Source organism: Epinephelus moara, chromosome 9 (genome assembly GCF_006386435.1).
Source record: "Epinephelus moara isolate mb chromosome 9, YSFRI_EMoa_1.0, whole genome shotgun sequence".
Lineage (NCBI taxonomy): Eukaryota > Metazoa > Chordata > Actinopteri > Perciformes > Serranidae > Epinephelus > Epinephelus moara.
Window position 1 is genome coordinate 11,333,989 of NC_065514.1, and position 22,299 is coordinate 11,356,287.

A 22,299-nucleotide genomic window follows, 5' to 3' on the forward strand; every position below is an offset into this window, starting at 1 on the left:
TGTAAATAGGTGTTATGGGTTCACACACAGCGTTTAAAGCCTGCAAGTCTGTACCAGTCCATTCGAACTGAAGAAGCCTCTTGGATGAGAGGTGAAACGTCTTCAAGAAACTCAAGCAAGTCCAGTTGCCTACCATATAGCACTTAAGCTAACACTGAGGAGGGCAGTTTGTTTCTATTTGCTAATCAGTTGTAAGCACAGGTGGGTAACTGCCCACCTATAAAATGGAATCTGTTGTTCAGGACAAAAGGCTTTGTGGAGATGCAATTGGATTTTGACGTGAAACTCAATCAGGAAGACTATCTTCATTCCTCATTCATTCACAGCTCTCCCTCTCTCTCTGTCTGACTTCACTCTCTTCTTCCAATGAGCAGGTTGCAGGCGTTCGCTCTTCCAGTTAAACCAATCAAATCATGCCATAATCTCTTTTAGCCATTTATGTTCCTACTGTCAAACCTTAAATCTGTTCTCTTCTCTGCTGCTGTCAGCTGTTTCTTTTTAGGGGAAATCGTTGCACCCTCCTCCACCCTATTCAACTCCAGTCATCATATCCATCTAGAGCCGTGGTTCCCAATTGGTGGGTAGCGGTCCAAAAGTGGGTTGCAGGTCCATTCTGAATGGGCTGCAAGTGACTTTCGATGTGTCAAGTTTATAAAGAAAAACACTTTATTTTAAAGTACAGTGAATTTCTGGTGCTTAGCTTTTATTTTGAAGTGCCATTTCCTGCTGTGGAGTGAGTGACTAACAGACAGCTACTTGACAGAGACAGCAAACTAGCTCAATGACATGTCAAAACACAGGTTTGATGCTGAATATATTAAACAATGTGGACCTTGAACTAATGACTAAGGAGAAATCTGGACCCCGTGGCTGGACCTGTTGGGAACCACTGCTCTAGACTGATCGAGAACCCCCTTAAAATAGCTGACATCATGATGAGGTCTAATCGCCAAAGACACTTCACGGTATTCTTTATCACATTATCATTATACATCCTTCATTCCTCACTTTAAACTAAAACGCAATAACATTTACTTTGGGTACATTTTAATTGACCTACTTTATACTTTTATCTGAGTACAGTTTTACACAAGTCATTTAACTTGAGTAAAATTTATTTAAAGGAACAGTACTTATATTTGAGTAATATATTCTAGTAGGCTACTCTTTCTATTCTATTAACACCGTACTTATCAAGTCAATTGCTGAGATCTGACAATGTGGCAACATTGCTCTAATAAAGTAGACAGGGTGATACACATGAGCAGTCGTCAGACAGTCAGACAGGTTGACAAGCCCACAGTTTAGCCACCTGTATTAACCATCATTGTACAGATACAGTTTTCTTGTGCAATGAGGGACTATTTCCAGTATAACAGGTGCTCTAACTTTCAGTGTAACATCTAGATACAGTGGATTGTATAATCTGACTAAACTGTTCTGTTGTTCACACTTGGGCGATCCTCTGACTGCTTGTGTTTCTTGGACTTGTTCCCAGATCTCAGCAGAATAACCTGCTGAGTACAATGTTATCAAAACTGACAGAAATGATGGCAGAACCACAAACATAAGACCCAAGTTGGAACAAGCCAGAGTTATTCTTTAACCATCGTCTTAGACCTAAAACCCTAAATGAATTGAATTAGTAAAAACAGAACCAGACAACACATCCTCACCCATCAAAACATGTCTAAAACTCACATCAGTCCTCACACAAACAGAAGTACAACACAAGCATAGCGGAGTTGTTTCAGATTTCTTCACAGCTTCAGGTAGAGACTAGTGCACTCACAGACTGAGGGAGTTGTCTTGTATTGATAACAGATGAGACAGAAGGAGAGGGAGAGAAACATGCAGCAGCAGGAAACACCAGGGAGCCACAGCTCCAACTTTCAAGTCCAAAACACACTGCCTCTGCAGCTCAGGGCTGCATCATGTGACATGTGTCATATGCACATAAAGGAAGCAAAGTGATGCAGCACGTCAACAAACCCCCAGGGAGTATTAAGCATCTAATATCAAGCAAATACAGTAAATCTGGAGTGATGCCTTGACTGAGGAAGTTTCTCGTCTTTTAAGTTGAGCCGATTTCTGCTCACCAGGCAAGATCTTTGTCAAAAAAATATATTCATAATACTGGGAATGTTCTTGTAGGGATCTGGGTATTTGAGTTTCTCCTTGTCCGCTGTCACAGCTACATCACCACAGAAGAAGACGAATCAGCTGACAAGAGAAGAAAATCAAAGTAGCCTGTATATTCCAAACAGAGGAGCAAGTCTGAAAAAAAAAAAAAATCTGGGGTGTCAATGCTTCGGCACCTGCAGTGGGTTCATATAGAGTATCATGCAGACAGCAGTCTTGACACATCCTACAGTGCCAGTATGTTTTGGGCTCAACACAAAAGCACTCCTGAATGGAAAGTTGAACACACTTCAACACAGGGTAAAGACACAACACAAAAAAACAATGTCAGAAACACAAAACTGATTACAAGTGAATGAATGAATGAATTAAGGGAGACTTTGTCTTTACACCGTGAAATGCTTGCACTTAATTCTTAGTGTCATCCTTTTCATCTCTTTTCACACAACTTTGAAAACTACTAACAGAACATATACAGAAAGACAGGAATAACTGATTCAAAGATCAATGAATCTAAGTATTCTACCAAATTGGATCCAAAGTGGATTCAGCCATTTGAACCCATCATTACTGGGCTTACACATTACTGAAAGACTTTGGGTATTATCCACATTACAACTTTATTTTGTGTTAATTTGCAATTTTTCTTTTTAGTTCAAAGAGGGGTCGCACTTAATCATCACACATGCACACTTTCTACACAAAGGATCAAAATCTTTTCAGAAAGCCCCCAAATGACCCAACAAACCTGCCAAAACCTGTATCCGTGGTCTTGAAACTGAAGAAGACAATGAGAGAATGACACAGAGATGCGTAAAGATGGGTTGGTCATTCAACTAAAAATAACCCACACTGATGATCATTCATCATTTCAAGTGTCAGTTCACCTTAAAAATAAAGGGGCATGTGCAAGACATATGTGGGGCTGGAAAGAAGAGGGTAATATTTTGAATTTGAAGCAATGTTTAAGACAGGTTTGAGAGCAATTGTAAGATCTATTTTGAATGTGTATCACCAGCCTTTTGGAGAAAAATGTGAAAAATCAGTGGGTTTACAGCATTCAGATCATTTCAAACTGTTAAAACAAGAAATATTGAGTTTGAAAGTGTTTTTTAAATATGTAAAAACTAAACCCTCCATCAAATTCAACTCTAGATTTTCTCCTATTGTGTATTACTCAAGACACTATGCTGTTGCTAACTTCAAAGACGTGTACAAAATGTGAAATTCATCCAACCTCTAGCACATCATTTGTTTTTAATGTTAACAGGTTAAAAAAATGCAAGGATTCAAGAGAGGAATTCCTTGCTTTTCTTTCCAGAATTCTTTTTTGGGAATTTGAAGTTTTACTATTGTTCTCCTGGCCTCAAACAACCAAAGGTTTTAAAACTCTTCAAATCCCAGAAATGATGGTTAGTGAAAAGTTATCAAATACGGCCTAAGATTCACTTGCGGGCTTTGTTTTTGTGAAGCAATGCCACCTTGCACAAACAGGAATAAAGATCAAGTTTTACATTTTTTTGGTCACCATTCAGGAACCACAGTTTTAGAACTAACTAACTAAACTATCTATAAGCATAAACGATGCCTCACTCAATGGGGTCCATGTTTTCCTTACAGGAAGAACTTAGGCTTAAGCTATTGTGGCTGATGTTGAATCAGTCCCTTTTACCATCAGTAATGGGGTACCACAGGGGTCTATTCTCGGCCCACTACTATTTACATTGTGCACATTATTCCTCCTTACCACTACCTTAAAGTTAATTTTTATTTTGATGCTATCATGTATGCCATTAATTCTACTCCCACCTAAGCTCTTTCTCCAGTCTGCCTTTGATGCTTTTCAGACACCACTTATTAATCCTACACTTGTTTTAAATGCAGATAAGACTGTCTGTGTTTGATTATCCCACCACTGAAACTATAAATTGGATATCACTCTCGCTGACTCACAGAAATACTGAAAAATTTGGCTTCACGGTGGACTATTAAGATTCCTATTTTACATTTCAACAGGAAATTGAAAGATCAAATGAGGTTTTTGACAGAGAATTGAAGGCTGTCTGTCTTTTCTAAAAAGTAGAACTTTTGTTCAGTTAAAGTTTATATCTGCACTTGACTATAGAGACATCCTGTACTGTCATGCTGGCTCATCATCACCTGGATCCAGTCAGTGCTGTGACAACTTTCATACTCATCAGTGATTTCTAAAGTTGCCAAAGACAGTTACTTACAGCATTGTTCTGTGAGCCATTTCAAAATAGAGGAAACTGTGTAGCGCAAATGCCAAACAGGCATAGAAAAAGAAAATATACGACAGATGTGCACCTGGAAAGAAAAGTAATTTGCTGGCAAAAATCATCAGAACGTTTCCACGCACTGTCACAAAAATAGAGCCCATTGAATCCTTCTTAACAAACAAGGACAGACATTAGTACTGTTTACATGTTTGAGATAATTAGTGTTGGTTTAGTGCCTGAAAACAGTCAAATTACATCAAATATGAACATTTGATTCCATCTTGAATATCTTTTGATATCAAGGTGTATGTAAGTAGTTTTGAAGACCACAGCATGACAGAAAGAATAATCACAATACAGTTGACATTACATAAAACAATTAGGGAATATGCATGCATGAGTTTTTGGATTATACAATAATGTTCCATTGATTCTTTTAAAATGCATCATTTAATGACCAACAAACAGGCCTTAATATGGGCTGTGGGGCTTTACATGAGTTGAAATGTCATTATTATCTCTGCTGTATCGAATGAATGACATGTCTTTCACACTTATATGAACAGCCATATAATTTAAATCATGTGTTAAAGCAGTCAGAGGAGCAACAAAGGAGGAAAATGTGTTTAGGGACAAAACACAAGAAGGAAGAAGAAAGGTCTGTGAAAAGGAGGAGAGGAAGTGGAGCACATTGTTACCACAGCGACTGTCTGCACAAATGACAGCTCGTTTCTCCTCAGAGCAGATCCTGTGATATACGTGTGTGTGTGTGTGTGTCTGTGTACTGTATACATGTGTACTCGATCCAGACCGATGGAGGATTTCTGAAGCTCATACTGATATTGATATTTGAGAATATCATCAATATTACCATCAAAGATGTTAGAGTATATTTAAGTTAACAGTCAATTTTGAATGGGAAACAGTGACTTTGACTGAAATAAAGTTTGCTTGAGAATTAAGTAAAGCATACAGGAAATGCTGCGGGTGCTGCGATTGAATTTTGCATATTGTCAACATGCTGTACATGCTGATAACATGCCAAAAGTATATGGACACCCACACACATGCACTTTTGGTGTAGGGTTCTTTATGGTTTGGGTCTCTAAGCTCCACTTAAAGAAACCTGAATGCATACAATGTTTTTTTAGGGCAGTCAAAATAACATATTAATTTTGATTAAATAATCACAAAAAAAATAACATGTTAAAAATATTGACGCTGATTAATTGCGATCCATGGTGCCCTTTGACCCCGTGCGTCATTAAGGGCCACAGTGGCTTTATCACATGATGGAGGCAGACAAGACGACGCTACTTGGCCCTGTGAATGGAACATTTAAATTTAAAAAACTCCCAGATGGACCTGTGTACAGGAGCCCTGTTCTCTGCCATTTCTGCAGTAAGGAGTTTTTGTACCATTGGAGGACTTGAAATATCACCTCAACACAAAGCATTTAGCAGCGAACCTGGAGGTCAGACCTAGCACAGCTTCTAATACAAGCGCTAGCAGTCAGCTTCATCAAGCCAAACTCAACCAGACACAAACTGAGTAGGTCTACCTGTGACCGACGAACTAACTCCCTTGTCTTCTCAGGCATCACAGCTGCCAAGATTCATCTGAATTGAATTTTTTTTAAATACTTTAACAGCATAAGTCCATGTATGTGATTAATTTAGATTAATTAATCACAGAGCATGTAATTAATTAGATTAATATTTTTAATCCCTTGACAGCCCTAGTTTTTTTTATAGACAATAGTGTGCTTCCAATTTTGCAGCAACATGACAACGCCCCTGTGAGCAAAGCCAGGTCCCTAAAGAGAGATCATTTTCCCAGTGTGGGGTGTAGGAACTTCACTGGCCTCAACCCCATCCAACACCTTTGAGGATGAACTAACTGTGAGCCAGGTCTTATCACCCAACATCAGTGTTAGACCTTACTAATGCTCGTGTGGCTGAATGGGAGCAAATCCCTGCAGCTAGGTCCCAAAATCCTGCAGAGAGCCTTCGAAGAAGAATAAAGGCTGTTATAACAGCTAATTAATGTCATGGTTTTGGAATGACATGTTTAATAGTCACACCAGCTGTAATGTTCAGGTTTCCTTAGAGTTTTAAACATGTGATGACTCACTGAATCCCCACTATCGTCCAGTAATATCAACATGCTCGTATCGGTCTGGCTGTGAAACATACCGTACATGCATGAGGGAGGTGGGGGTGGCAGAGAGACAGGATGGGGGGAGGGGCAACTAATTCAATAAGCCTTTTCTCCCTTGGTATGTCATCATATTCGCTCTCGCATTCTACCTTTGTCTCCCTCTCCCTCATTACTGCATCCTCCATCAGTCATCCCCCTCTCCACTCATTCCTCATCCCTCCATCATTTTATCCATTTAAACTCAGCCTCTCCCTCTCCCCTCCTTTCCTCCCTTTCTTTCCTTCCTTTTCTGCCTGCTCCCCACCATCTCCTCCTCTCTCCTACACTCTCTCCCTCCATCCTCTCCTGCTTCCTTGAGGATTAGCGGGCGCAGTGCAGGGAGCGGCGGTGGTTTGCTGCTGCGCCTGTGTGCGTCGACCTCTGTTTACTCTGATAATAGGGATTGGGAGCGTGCTGCTTGGCTTCCGCACAACATCCACGGGGACTTCATTAAATCAATCCTGAACAAGAATCATGTGAGGCCAAACCCCCCACAAACTCGTGCCCCACCCCCCACCCTCCACCCCCCAATCTAATTCTTCAGACAATAGCAGCAGGTTTACATTGTATAGGTGAGAAAAACACACAACTCTGAGAACACACAGGCAAGTGGATTGGAGATAACGGCTGGATGATACTGGAAAAACAAACAAACTGCTGAGTGTTGAAACTGTGAAATAAATCAGGACTCACATGACATCCTGCAGCCTTATAAGAAGTCAAGAAATGGCTTTCACCACATGAGTAAGGGGCTGAATATGAAGAGTCAGCCGACTGTAGGCTGATTACTAAGGTTGTAACTGGACAGTCCCTGCTAAATCTCAGAGGTTTTGTGATTATTACAATGCAAAATGAATGAAACTGCAGCAGCTTTTCAAAAAAAAATGCATATATCTGTGGACGTTTTTAAAAACAAGCTGTGGTAATATTTAAAAAAATGATAAGTATCAGCAATTCACACTATGATCATCTCATATTTTATGTTTTAAGATCCATAAAGAGCAAAAATGTGTCCAAGATTTCAAGAATTTCTGACATTAGCCGATCACCTGTGCTGTTAGCTAGCCAGGAAGATAACTGCACAGGCAATGTGACTTTTTAAAATCTGTATTCAGTTTATAAGGTAGAGCTTCCTTCCATGCTACTTATTGTTGCAAGCAAGCTCCATGAACCAAATGATTAGTTTTTGGAGTATAGTTAAAGGTGATTTGAATTTCCTAACTTAAAAAATGACCAGCTGAAGAACTTGGTCTGAGTAACATATATCATGGGGACAAGCACTGCCTGAGAAGACAAACTCTGAGGCACCAATTCGCCCCATAGTTAGAACATAGACTGGTTTATTGACCTAAAATTATTTTGGAAACTATGCATGAATAATGTTTTTAAATTAACACTTAAAAAAAGCAATCTCACATATCTGCTGCTGTAATTTCAAAGACCCCTATGGTTGCCTGTTCTTCCCCTTACTGTGCATTCCCACCAAAAGCTTCATGAGTGTCATAAGCAGCCATTCATTTTCAATGCACGCTGGCGACCAGAGCGTCAAGTTGAAGTTGAGAGAAGCTGAACTTTAAGCCAAATCAGCAGCCAATTGCAGACCGGGATTCTCAAGGCGAAGGCGGGGAAAAAAAAAAGCTAGTCAGCCTAGATGGACACATCTGCAGCACCCGGCCCCGCCCCTTTGGCTGCTGCAAGTGCCTGCTGGAGCTGACAGTGTGAGCGATGTCAGCGACCAGAGCGCCCGCAGGCGACCATGAAGCTTTTGGTGGGAATGCACAGTTAGACTGTATAAAATAATGGACCTCGCTGCCATGACGTCACCCATTACTTTGTGAACCCCATTTTGAAGCTTCGAGTACAGCATTTTGGCAGTCACTATCTTGTTTTTTTTGGAGGCGGAAATAACCATATATGGACGAGAGGCTGGAGCTGTGGAGGAGCGAGGGCAGGATCTGACTCACAGACTGTAGCAACACCTTGCAGACAGCCTGTCACTCTAGTGGCCCCGCCCTTAAACATGCCAAACTTTAAGCCTTAATAAAAAGTAAATGGGTGAGTTACATAAAAAATTCAGCCTCGGTACAGTAGTAATCAATGTTAAAATTAGGGACAGAGACCAAAACTGTTTTTTAACCAGGCTGGAAACATGCTTATTTCTGCTATATAAAGTTGGCCATTTTAATATTGGCGTCTATGGGGATTGACTGTCTTCTGGAGCCAGCCTCAAGTGGCCATTCAAGGAACTGCAGTTTTTCGCACTTTAGCGTTAGCTTCATTTTTCAGCCCCGTAGGTTGCAGCTTAAGTTAGTAGGAAGTTTGTTTGTGGAGATTGATTTTCACTTGACTTTGGCTTGTAAAAGCAGTTCTTAATTTAATTATTTGTATGCAAAACCTGCAGTCATTGATGAAAATTACATTCATTTTAATTAAATATGAGGGTATACTTTCAAAAAAATTCCTAATTCCTTTCCTGAACTGACCAGCGATTATTTTCATCACAGACTAGTCTCTTTTTTGATTAAATGCGAAGTCTTTGAAATGTCATAAACTAGGTAAACAAGTTGACATCAAGAGCAAAACATTTTTCTTTTAAAGTCATTGTCACAGTCCAACCACGAGGTTGTACTGTGCCTGCACACTAAGGAAGGCCTGAGCTAAAAATACAAAATGCCATCTCTCCTGTGTCTGACAAAGTGACAAGAGTTTATCATCAAAAAATATCTGCACCTTTAAAACTGAAAGCTACAAAGCAGCAACCAGAAAAATTCATTATTCTATTACAGTAAATCCTGAACGTTTCCCTTGAGCTTATCACATATTTTTTTCTTAACAGTCGGTGATGTCCTGTGAGCCTCAGCAGGGAGATGGTCCTCTGCCTCAAGCTGTTTATCTTTCAATTCTCACAATTTTACCAGGAGATTACTTTTGGTGTTTTGAGAGCAGGAACATAATCTCTGAGCCAAAAATAAAGTCGGATATTTACAAAACATCTCTCCTTCTTCTTCTTCTTCTTCTTCTTCTTCTTCTTAACAAGCCATTTAATCTTCTATTTAGGGCTGAATGCCTATTTTCCATTAAACTATTGAAATGATCTGAAATGAAAAGTGCCATCTGCAAGCACAAGGGTGTATATTTTTACCTTACTCCTTGTTCCTCGCTTAATAGAGTGAAATTATCTGACACCCTGTGTTCATTTTTAGCCTTTAAAGTAAAAACGTAGACCTCCAAGGAGCATGGATGTAAGTACGGACATTATTAGCAGAGCACAGTGTGCTCGGCCTGATGTGCTCTGCTGGCTGGAAGCACCATGTGGACGTCAGACTCATCTCACACTTGTCCATCACCAGAGACTAATGCGATGCTAATGATGGCACAGACTGATGTAAGGTTCGGTGTCATGGCAACAGCCTGCTGCTTCACAGACATCCAGTTGTGGTGTGGTGTTTGTGAAGGCCGTCAGTCCCAGGAGACGTGACTTCATGTGAAAGCGGCACTGCATCTGAGAGTGTACGCTACCTGCTACAGCGGTAACAATAACAGACACTGGTGACTGTACACTTAAACCACCTGAGGACAATGCTTTCTATAAAAGCTGATATGTAATCAAGTGACTCATTGATTCAAGTGCGGAGTCTGTATGTACAAACATCTATTATCTCAAAATGTGTTGTTGACAATTAAGCGTGTATGTCACATCATGTGAAGGTAAAACTTGCACAAAAAGGACTGAACAAAACTGCCTTAGGAGCAAAATTTAAAACTTCAAGTACATTTACCAAGCATAGCTGCACAGCTTCCAAAAAGTGAGGCAAAATGATAAAAATGAGTGTTTTCTATAAATACATGCCAAAGCAAAGCATTGGCAGACAAACTATAGAAGCTTAAGAATCCTTTAATCTCATATGAATGCCAAATTTCCTTTCATTTGCAAGATTAGAGGACTTCTTTGTTTAACGAACCCTAAACTGGTAAAACACCTCAGTCTTAAATGTAAAAGCAGAGCGAGGGAATAAGCAACACTCAAAGCTTCGTGCTGGTCTTTGAATTCACTTGTATTACCCCTTAAAGTCAAGTCATAACTTACAGGTCACAGGTCAACAACCAATGCTGTAGTTTGACAGTTTCAAACCTATCATCTCTTATAGGTTTAGTGTTTATTAGTTAAATACTGGTAGAGGTGGTGGAGTGTCTCAGATACCTTGGTATTACACTGGACAGTAACCTCAGCTTCAATCAGCCTACCATGGACATTTACAAGCGTTGTCAACGAAGACTTACAGTCATCTGTAAATTAAATCACTAGTCTGTCCAAACCCATCCTCCTCTTCTCCTACACTGTACCATTCAAGACGGTCCTTCCCACAGTTCCATCTGTTTTCTGTATATGCTACAGTCACCAATAAGAATAAAGTCTTAAGGATAACTTATTAAGCTAAGGAAGTCATAGGTATTCCTGCCCCCACCCTATCTGACTGTGCTGCCTCATCCTGATCCGCAAAGCACTCACAGTCACACATCCAGTCCACCAGTACTTCACTCCCCTTCCTTCTGTGCTCTGCCACAGATACCAACTCTACATAAATAAACATAAATCTTGTCTGTGTTGTGTAAAATGCTGAGTCATGTCCTTGTCTCTTTTGCTCATTTGCATAAATTCTCTACGTCTTACTTGTTTCTTCTACGTATTCACCTACTGTGGAAAAGAATTTCCTCCTCAACAACAATAACTTATCGATCTATCTGTCTGTCTCACTGTCTGTCTGTCTGTCCATCCATCCATCCATCCATCTATCCATTTTCAGGTTTTCAGACTTTGGTTAAAGGGAAATTTCAGTTTATTTCAACCTGTCTCCTATCGTCCTAAATTTGTTTCAAGTGACTAGTGACATAAAAATAATAGTTNGACAGTAGCCTGAAAAGTTCATTCATTTATTTTATGAAAGATTTATAGAGATTTATAGAATAATGGCTGACTTTTTGCCAGACTTCGACTTTGTGGAGGAGGAATTTGATTTGATGGCCGCCCTTATTTATTTGAGCCAGAATACACTGACGAAGAGCTTTGTGAAATTGAAGAACGGAGGAGGAAAGAGAGAGAGGCGCAACAGGTAGAGGACGCTATGAGATCGCTTGCTTGTTCTCGCGATATTTCGGCCGCACTTTGAAAAGCAGAGCTAAAGGGGTAAACAAACATGGCAGCACACCGGTAAGGTAAGACAAAACGTTTACATGTCGTTTTCTATATGTTCTCTGACATTTATAATAACGATATGAGGCGGTCTTTGTGGAAAAAAAGCTTGTTTAGTGGACTAACTTTGCACTTGAAGGTTGCCTGTTCACTTACGTTTTAACAGGTCTGATGCTACTATGCGCACCGGCTGTATCTAGGCTAACGGCTAACATGCTAACTATTATTTTTATGTCACTAGTCAAACTGCAATTCATGGTGCGATGATTTTAGGCATTTTGTTGCAATAAAATTGTGGGAGCAGGTGAAAATTGCAAGAATAGTTGCATTTTTTTTGGTATAATTCATATAAAATCAAGCACAACTTGCTCCAGTGAAAATAAAACCATACTGTTCTGAGTTTGAGATTTATACTACACTACTGTTACCATTAACCATGCATATTTAATATAATTCACCTTTACATTTCAGCACCTACAATAGATCTGGATGCAACAACCTCTGTCATGGAGATTATTCTTGTATGTTGTTGACACATTTCATCCATTCTCTAGGTGTGTTTTATGCTTGAGGAGTATTGCCAGCAGCTGCCAAGAGTTTACCCCTGCTTTTGTGCAGAACATCAGGTTACTGTCTTACACAGTCTTTAGGCAGTTCGTAAATGTAAATGTGAGATGTGCGACATGAACATGGCTGCATCTTTACAAGGTGCAGACACAAGAAACGAGGAAGTGAGTTACATGACTATGCTATGATAAGTGGAACTCATGGGAAACTAAGAAGATCGGTCAAATGTGCAGAGAAGTCGCTGTGATCGGGCAGAATTACAAGGTCGAGCAGAATTCAAGAGGATTGGTTGAATTTGCATTAATTGTGGCTATCATGACATTGCAACATCCTGGAGGAGCTGAAAAACAGAATGTCTGAGTAACATGTTTGAAAAGTGCGGCCAATTACTAGACAGGTGGTGCTTCTCAAAGTCAAGGAAGGATCCTTAACGGCTTAATTTCAAGGACTGTTCCAATGTCAAGGATCCTTCGAATTCTACTGAAGACCTAGTCCTTCCTTCAAAGAACTTTCAAGGATGCATGTGTGTATCCTCAGTGGGCATGAAGTACCTGCAATCATTTGCGCATAATTTGCAAAAAATTGAAGGCAGGGCCTCTTCAATGACGCACACTTGCTAGCCTGTTCCAATGTGTGTTCACCGAATGCTAGGAAGGAGTCTTGCCTAGCCTCTGTAGGACCTGACTTGGAAAGACCCATCCTACCAACAAAGCATCCTTGACTTTGAGACGCACCAATCGTCTACTGAAAATCTATCAAGTTGCATGATGGGGATTGTAGGATGCTCTGTTTTGACTTGTAATGGGGAGCCTCTGCTGCATCAATTTTGACCATACTTTTTTAAAATCCACTGGGAGTCCCCGAACCTGGATCTTATGTCCATGGTTTTGTCTATAATTGCCACCAGTAACAATAATACTGCACTTAGAGATTAATGCTGAGCTCTAAAGCAACACTCGCTGTCAGATGATCAGATAGGTTGTAAACAAGCCAACAGATAAACAAAACTTAACTGGAGGAGAAAACAAAGACAAACTGGACAACAACTGCTAAAAAGACTTAGTTGACTTAAGTCCTTTCTCTACTAGCACTCTCAGTTTTGGGCTGCTCTCTCCAATTCCATCCTGATATACTTTATTTCCCTTACCTCTATGTCTAATGACTTCCTCCAACTGTTTCTAGGTCCTAGTTTTCTCCTTCGTTGTGGGTTCCATGTTGGAGCCACTCTGGTTAGTTTTCTGGCAGGGGCTGTCCGATCCAATCCCACTATCCTTTCCTTATCTGTGTGTCTGCTCTCTCTTGGTTTGTCTTTTCTCACAGATCTTAATTTCCGATGGTGTTTGGCCAATGTATCTTCAAGGTGGTTCTTGGGCACTTTGTTGACAAAGGTCTGAACTTTGTTAGTGGAGGAATTTGTCATTCTCCATGCTTTTGAGTCATGGATTTAACGCTGGTGTTGGATATCCGGAGTTTGGTGTTTTGGCGTATTTCCTTTGAGTTCCAGATGGGCCTCGGTGCAACAAAAGCTGCTCCAGCCTTTCCAATTTGGGCTTGAATGTTTGTGTGTCTATGTTTGCCAAAATGGCCCCTTGTAAACATCCAGAACTGCTTGATAATCAACCTCCTGGTTCAGTTATGATCTCTTGTATTTACCTTAGCAATGCACACAATATTCCTGTGCAATGAGGGATTATTCACACCATCTCAGGTGTGCTCGCTTTCAGTGTTACATCCAAATAAAGCTGTATAGGTAATCTGGATAAGCTGTTGGCTTGTTTACGACACCTGCTCGTGTTTCCGGTCCCTTTGGACTTTACTGTAGCGATGTTGCTGTGTTCCCAGATCTCAGAAAATAAGACCCAGGTTGTAACAAAGCTAAATTATCCTTTAGGGGCTTTTAGGTATAAAATTAAGGAATTAGTTCCAGGTGAACTTAAAACAAAACTGCACAGGCTACCTCAAGTTTCATAATGCTAAGATACAGCAGTCCGCTGTAAATAAAAGAACTACACAGATATATATAAAGACTGTTGTTGTGTGGAGGAAAGTCTGTGTCTGAGCTGAGTCAGACGGGGTTGGATGCCAGGCCTTTGATTAACTGCAGCCAGCCCAGAATCATGAGGTGTTCCTGCCATTAGAAGACATGGAGCTCCTGCTGAGAGTGATATCAAAGGGCCGCAGTCGGTGCTGCTGCTCTGCCAGCTACCTGCTGCGTCGACACGTCTGTCACCACCGCCATGCGGGGCCAGGGATCACACACATGGAGGAGGGTCAGGTGAAGAGATGTATAGAGGAGAAGAGGATAGGATATGTGTGTGTGTACATGTGTGTCTGTGCTGAATGGATGGATAGAGCAGGATAGAGCGGTCAAAAAGCATGGCAGGTTAAAGAGATTACTCACTGTCCTCCAAAGAGCTGCATGCCCAGCAGAGCAAAGACCACGATGAAGAGGAAGAGGAGGAAGAGCAAGCTGATGATGGACTTCATGGAATTGAGGAGGGAAACCACAAGGTTCCTTAACGAGTTCCAATATCTGAGGGGAAGCAGCAAAAACACAGAGACAGAAAAATAATGTTTTTTTATGTTTTGAAGGAACAAACAGATTCAGACAAAGACAAAAACAACCAAAACAGAGGAGGAACGAGAGGAACAAATGGCAATATGAGCTGTAGGTGGCATAAAACAAATCAATGCGTCAGGGTCTACAGCTGCCAGTTTCAGTGAATCACAGGATTAAAGCTAATCTAATGCAATAAATTGCCATCAAACTCTAACAGGATTGTCAGTTAAGAGAAAAAAGAATTAACATTTAAGTGTGAAAAAAAGTGCAGCTCGAAAAATCTCTAAATAAACAAAATAAATACACATGAACAGCACTTAAAAGAATACTTTGTGTTTTAGATGATCTGTTTGTTAGTTAGTTTATGCTGTTATTTTTACTGAAATAACATGGACCACTGGGTTAATTGGGTTTAACACTTTGAATATGTGCTGTTAAATAATTAAAGCTGCTCTCCACAAATGTTACACATTGATTTCAGATGATTTAGTTCAGTTTCCTCTTTATGAGAAAGACCAAGCCTGTGAAAACAGGCTGAGCTGAACTAATGTTCTCTGTAGCTTAGAGGAGCTTTAGAAGGTCTATCAATACCCTAACGATGTCATCAAGGTTATCTCGGCTTGGGCTTGAGACTACAAATTTAAAATAGAAAGCCTGCATTACAAACTAGAGGTGTGAGGTTTGAAAGACCCGGGCATTTAGAGGCAGGGAGGGTCTAATGAAAGATGTTATTGAGCTGCATTATTATTAGTGTTTTTGGAATATGACCCGTACTAAGGTCTAAAAGTGTTTCTGAAGTTTTGGCACTACAGTTCCCATCATGCTTCGAGCAATGTAAACAAAAGCGTTATGCTCACAGTGTTAGCGGCTTGATTTTCTGCAACATGAAAATGTATGAAATGTTGTCATCTAGACTTTCATGTAACTATCTACATAACTATCTACATAACAACACTGCTTTCAATTGCTTTTAATACTAACAATAACTTCAACCGGGCGGCACGGTGGTGTGGTGGTTAGCACTCTCGCCTCACAGCAAGAGGGTTGCCGGTTCGATCCCGGGCGTGGGAGCCCTTCTGTGCGGAGTTTGCANAGCGGTTAGAAGATGAATGAATGAATGAATAACTTCAACCTTTTATGATTATGAGGCAAAATGAAGTCATTCAAAGCTCCTATATTTTTCAGGCAAAAATTCAGCCCTGAAATGTTTGTGTTATGGTGAAGTCGTGCAGAAAACTTGTTTTTTCCTCACATGCCCCCAGTGAACGAAGAATCCAAAAGAATCCAAAAAAATCCCCCAAAATCCTGAAGAATTCAAGTCATAGGTTGCCGTGTTTAACAACAGCATAACTGCAGTATAATCCAAGTCTCATTTATCCAATTTAATGCTTAGTTTTTCCCAATCAGACAGCCTTTCCTGACAGGGAAATTAACTTAAAATGAAAATTACAGTATCTATGCTTGTTTCAAAGCCAGACTCCACTGACAAAAACAAGGATTTTACCTCGCTGAACACAGGAGCTGCTGGTCTGCCTGCTCAGATCGGTGAGTTTGATTGTGTTATTGTGTGACTTTGCTGAGTCCAAACTGACACTTCAAAACACCAAATTTACACAATAACACAAGCTAACTGATTAAGGCAGCGGTAGACCAGCAGCTCCCATGTTCAGCGAGGTAAAATTACTGTTGTTGTCAATGGAGTCTGGCTGTGAAGACAGCGTGGATAAGTTTCACTTTCCTTTCGGAGAGTTCTGTTTGTTTGGGAAGTACTGAGCATACGACTGGATAAATGAGACTTGGATGATAATGTGTAAAATGATCTTTTGATATAATTTTGGTCTTGTTGAAGGCAGACGTCTGTGTGGAGTTTACATGTTCTCCCCGTGTCAGTGTGGGTTTTTTTCCGGGTACTCCAGCTTCCTCCCACAGTCCAAAGACATGCAGGTTAATTGGTGACTCTAAATTGTCCGTAGATGTGAATGTGAGCATGAATGGTTGTCTCTGTGTGTCAGCCCTGTGTGACATTCCGGCAACCTGTCCAGGGTGTACCCCGCCTCTCGCCCAAAGCCCCCCCAACGACCCTCAAGAGGATAAGCGGTTACGAAAATGGCATGTGAGAAAAACATTTTCTTCATGAATTCAACATAACATGGGGTGAGTAACTGATATACACATGGTCATTTGGGGGCTGAAGTATTCCTTTAATAATTGTTTCTATTGATTCATATTGTTTATACACAAGACAGATGCCGCTATCAATGGAAATTCCAGCAGACCCAGCTATGTGTGTGTGTGTGTGTTTGTGTGTAAAATGTGCTGATTTATAACACTGTTAAGAAGGATTTTTTGGTGCAAAACACAGTCAGCGCTATGTGTTAATATAATCATCACAGGGAAGTAAGGAGATAGCCCAAAAAGTTGCAGCAAGCTTTTCTGTGATGGAGACCTAATCTACTAACTGTCTGTAGTTTCTTGTGTGTGTTTTGAATTGAACTCACTTGGTGACTTTAAAAATCCTGAGCAGTCGCAGGGCTCTCAACACACTGATACCAAATGATGCTCCTGGTTTAATCATGTCCCAGATCACCTCAAAAATACTTCCCACAATCACCTAGAGAGGAGAGCAGAGGATAAAGTCATCAGCTGCTGTATTTGGCTCTGTTTCAATAAGCCAAACAAGACTGGGCCATCCAAACAGAACTGCCAGTGCTGGTTAGCGTTAAATATCTATGTGTAAGATACAGCCGACAGTAACTTACCCCAAAATCAAAGCAGTTAAAGGAAGAGTGGAAATAATTTCTTGCTCCGAGGCCGTACATCTTCAGAGTCATCTCAGTCAGAAACAAACCCAGGAACACGAACTCTGCTGTGTCTGTTTACAAGAGAAATAAGGTTTTAAAGGCCATCAACATTAATAAGAGTGTGGGAGTGTGAGTATTTGTGTGTGTGACTTACAGAGGGCCCTGGTTAGCCACTCGGGCTGGTCGTAGTGAACTATCGCCACACACAGAGTGTTGAGGCCCACCAGACACAGAACGATCCAGTAGAAGCTCTGAGCTTTCACCATGCGGCGGATGAAGAACCGAATCCTCTTCTCTTTACGTCGGAAATAAGAAGAGCTGTCCATCTTCCCGCTGCTTTTCACACTGGCCCGACCAAACGGAGAGCCAGGAGGAGCTGAAAGCAATGACGAAGAAGTGAGAGAGGAAATGTTGCAGCGGTTAAATATTTGTCACCGTTTCACAGTTTTCACAGTGAATCACAGTGTGTGTGTTTCCTTGTCTTCCTCCTGCTACTGTAACGAGCAGCATCCCCATTATCACCCCACTCATCAAGATCATAATTATAATATATATCATCATGAATATGCATGCACATATGTCTGCAGAACACTTTCACTAAACTCTGAGCTAAAAAGCTAAATAGCTTAAAGAAAATCCCACAATATGATTTTTTTTGTGTGTCTTATTGTGCAAACGTTCAGTAATTTCCTGGCTCCAAATAAACCTGCTTGCACTAAGGTGGTTAAACTGCTCCAGCTGAGGGTATGTTTAGAAAAAAACCCAGATGATTGGGTCCAATTTTAGTACTCGCTTTGGATTGAAATTACACTTGCTTTTAGGAGGTGTTAGTTGGTTGAGGTGCACTAACAGACCACTTCAAAATTAGGAGAACAAACCAAAAAGATATTATACTGAATATATTCATGTTGTTCTACTGCACATTTTTGTGTATACCTAAAAAAAGTAATCCACCAGAATTCGTGTAAAACCCATGTAAACATAAGCCAGTAACTCCTACAACTACAATCACGTGACAAACGCATTGATGGAAGTAAAGAAGGAAGTAGTGTCAAAAGCAAAGGCCGTAAGAAGTCAGGCTGGAATGGTGGATGGTCAAACAAACACAGGACTTCCCCCCAGGAGACTGGACTCTGTGTCCCATGTGAAACCAAGTGAACTTTGAGGTATTTTAAGGTTGTAACCTCATCCCATTACGATAAGTACGTAACCTGACAACGCCCAACCACCTTACTTTACCTAAACCTCACCTACATAACTTTATGTTGAGAACGGAGTGTGACGCTGCCCAATCATGACTGTTTTTCTAAACCTAACCTTTGTAACTTTATTTTCCTAAACCTAACCTATACAACATTATTTTCCTAGACCTTACCTATGCAACTTTACCTTTGAAAACCCAACATATGTACCTTTATTTTGCTAGACCTAACCAATGTAACTTTGCGTAAATTAAATACGTAACATGACACCCAACCATGACTGCTTTTATAAACCTAACCTACATAACTTTACGTTAAGTAAGTAATATGACAATGCCCAACTTTTTCTAAACCTAACCTTTGTATGATTTGTAAGATATCACACAAACCATTGTATGAGGTTACGTTGATATATTTTAAACTTAACACCAGGCAGAAAAGCAGTGTTTCACTGCCCTCTCTGGTTGAAAGCTCCAAGTCTGTTCTATCTCTTATGACAACCAATAGTCATGTCACAGTGTATTGGTCACACCCTGAAGTACATTTGTATATCAATGCGGCAAGATGAGAAGTCAAACCAGCAAAACCAAGGTGTTCAGCTGGTGTTAAGTTGCTCTTAAAAGACATTTAATACCACTTGGTAAACGTGAAGCTAGTGCCAAGAGTCTGTTAGCTTAGCTTAGCATAAAAACTCAATGCAGGGGTAAACAACTAGCCTGGCTTTGCCCAAATGAAAACAAATAAGCCTACCATTACTTCTAAATACAAATTATCTGTAATCTTTGGTTTGTTAATCCATACTGAGACCAGAACGCAATAAGAAGTTGTGGTTTTACAGGGAGCTATGTGCTGGGGATATTTCTCTCTGGCATAGTGACCTCCTGCCTTCCTTTCAGCCAAGAAATAGTTCCAGCATGCAACTCCTTGTATAACCAGCCCGAACTGGGTTTGATTAATGTTCTTTTTTTTTTTTACCTGTAAAGTGTTGTAAATTAATATTGTAGCTGCCTTATATTGATGTTTTGGAAGTTTTTGCTTTACAGAAATTAACAGTTTGTCCCATCTCCACCTGCTGATGCTGTATTCCTCCTAATATTGATGCATCCATGCTGCTTCAGACTCTTTTTCTACTATTTCGCAAGCTTTGCCAGGATTGCCCTTGTGCCTTCAGTTATCAAAGAGCCCAAGGAGCCCAAGGTTTTCAAACAGAGGTGTAACAGTACAGTAGGGTAGGGTTCAATTCCACTTCACTTCTGCTAACAAGCACTGAAAGATGTTTGTGGCCAAAAGTTTAACTGATTAAAGTAACAATAACTACCCAAGGGACAGAAAGAAAAGCGTAAAATCACCTAAACACTTCTTGAATTTTCCTCGCAGCTGCTCATTAAAAAATGTGCACCTAATACATTTGTGCCATTCAGCAGGACTGCAGGCATCATGTGTGAAACAAGTGAGATGAGAGACAAAAATTTGACTGTGCCGCGCATCGAATTCCCTCGGCACCTAATTTTACGGCAAACAGTCATGAGATGAGATAGGGGGGAAAAAAAGTAGTGAAGGCAACAAAATGGTTTCAATTACCACGCTTGTGCTCTTCTCCAACCCACAGACAAGCAATTACATGTTGTCTTTGTGTGGGACCATGAAGTCCATTAATATTAAAAAGTCTAATTCTAATATGCTGCAGGTGATTCTCTCGCTATTTTAATGTAACAGTCTAATTAGAAAAGTTAATTATACTTCTTTTCCCTCAAGGTGATATGCCTCTGCAGCCAGGAGAAACAGTGTTAGGTCTCCGGGTCCAGATGGTGCTAAATCTGCTTCTCTAATGTACATTTTTTAAGTTTGTTTGAGATATCGAACAACATGTTTTATACTGCTGAGGTGACATGACACACTAATCTGATAAATGGAGACCAGAGAGTCAGAGGACACGGTTACGTTTATTGTAGAAGACAGGCTTTTATGGTGGCTTTTATCGTAAAGGTCGCCGCTGTGAAGAGACAGCATGTGAAGGTCAGAGGTGAGGTGCTGGTGGCTGTGGAGAAATAGATGTCAGACTCACGAACAGAGGAGATGTCTGCGAATGGATCCTCCCCCTCCTCAGCACCGATCAGGTCGTTTTTACCTTTCTTGGCTTTGTTTCGTTTCAGGACTGTGAAGAAAAGCGCACAGACAGGAAGGGAAAATGATCAGATATGAGTCTTAATATAAATAATGATGTAAGTGATAGCAATGTGGGAATGGTGCTGTCTGTTTTGCAAAATCTCTGGAAGTGAATATGTCAGTTATCGCAAGAAAAGCAAGCATTTTCAATGAACAACCCTCATCCCAACGCAGGATATGTGTGTGTGTGTGTGTGTGTGTGTGTGTGTGTGTGTGTGTGGTGTGTGTGAAAGTGGAGGGGAGAGCTAATTGGAAACTATGAATAGCAGGCATCAATCATGTTTCTCATTTGGAGATTTTCTGCCTTCCTGCTTGAAGCCAGCCTTGGAATGAAAAACTGCCAGCGCAACATGAATGTGTTCGTCACGTGACCGGCTCCTCGTCACCAGAGTGGCGGGCTCATTCTCAAGATCTACAACCCCATATCTCTGCTCGAAAAGGCTGCTGGGAGGCAGAACCAGGCGGCGAAACGAATGAGGCTCCGAAACCGAGCAACACTTAGAAAATATCTGTCTTATCAAATCGTTTTGGACTGCTAAAGAAGCTTTTTTTTTTTTCTTAAAATATGTGAAAACATTCTGCCAGTACAGCCGTGGATGTCAACTTATTTCCAGTTTAAACCAACTTGTTTCGAGAAATTTCTGGAAATGACTGTCCGTATCTTGAACCAAGACAGAATAAGGTGGGTCACAGCACTCGCAGGGTTGCAAGGTTCATTTATAAATTATTTTAATGCATTGGCAGACTGTTTCACTCATTTTAAAATAAAACTTTAAGGACTTAACTAAAAAGCAAAAATGACTTGATAGGCAGAAAATTCAAGAATTAAGAAATAAAGCTGCAGAAAAAGTGTCTTTGCAGGTTTTTTAGGTACAAAATAAATAAAGAATATTGCAAAAACCATACACCTACCTACTACTTCTACTATGTTCACCCATCTTTAAAGAAGCAACAGATAGCATTTTTGCCTATATATAGCCTCGGGGGACAAATTTTCGCGGAAAAAATCTGCTTTACGGCAGGAAATGCATCATGTATTGCCAAACTGGTCGGTCAGCCAATCAGGGACTGGAGCTGGTCCTTAAGAGGAACTGGCCGGGGCATGAGATAGTTGAGTCAGGAGCACAATGGCAGACGGACAAAGTTTGGAGATAAGTGAAAAACAGCCTCCCAAAAGAAAACGAGCTAATCTGTGTGAGGAGGTGAGGATGCACAAAAAGGAGAGTGATAA

General features: G+C 40.5%; 1 protein-coding gene across 4 annotated transcripts in view; it reads right to left on the reverse strand.

Annotated features, from left to right (window-relative positions):
- Nucleotides 1–22,299, reverse strand: part of cacna1bb (calcium channel, voltage-dependent, N type, alpha 1B subunit, b) — a 257,510-nt gene that overhangs the window by 94,902 nt on the left and 140,309 nt on the right. For all 4 annotated transcript variants that reach the window (XM_050053130.1, XM_050053133.1, XM_050053132.1 and 1 more), the window contains 5 exons: nt 20,968–21,057; nt 17,855–18,076; nt 17,659–17,771; nt 17,398–17,510; nt 14,741–14,872 (listed from right to left, as the gene is read on the reverse strand). In XM_050053130.1, coding sequence (XP_049909087.1) covers nt 14,741–14,872; nt 17,398–17,510; nt 17,659–17,771; nt 17,855–18,076; nt 20,968–21,057 — 670 coding nt within the window. The remainder of the gene's footprint in view (nt 1–14,740; nt 14,873–17,397; nt 17,511–17,658; nt 17,772–17,854; nt 18,077–20,967; nt 21,058–22,299) is intronic.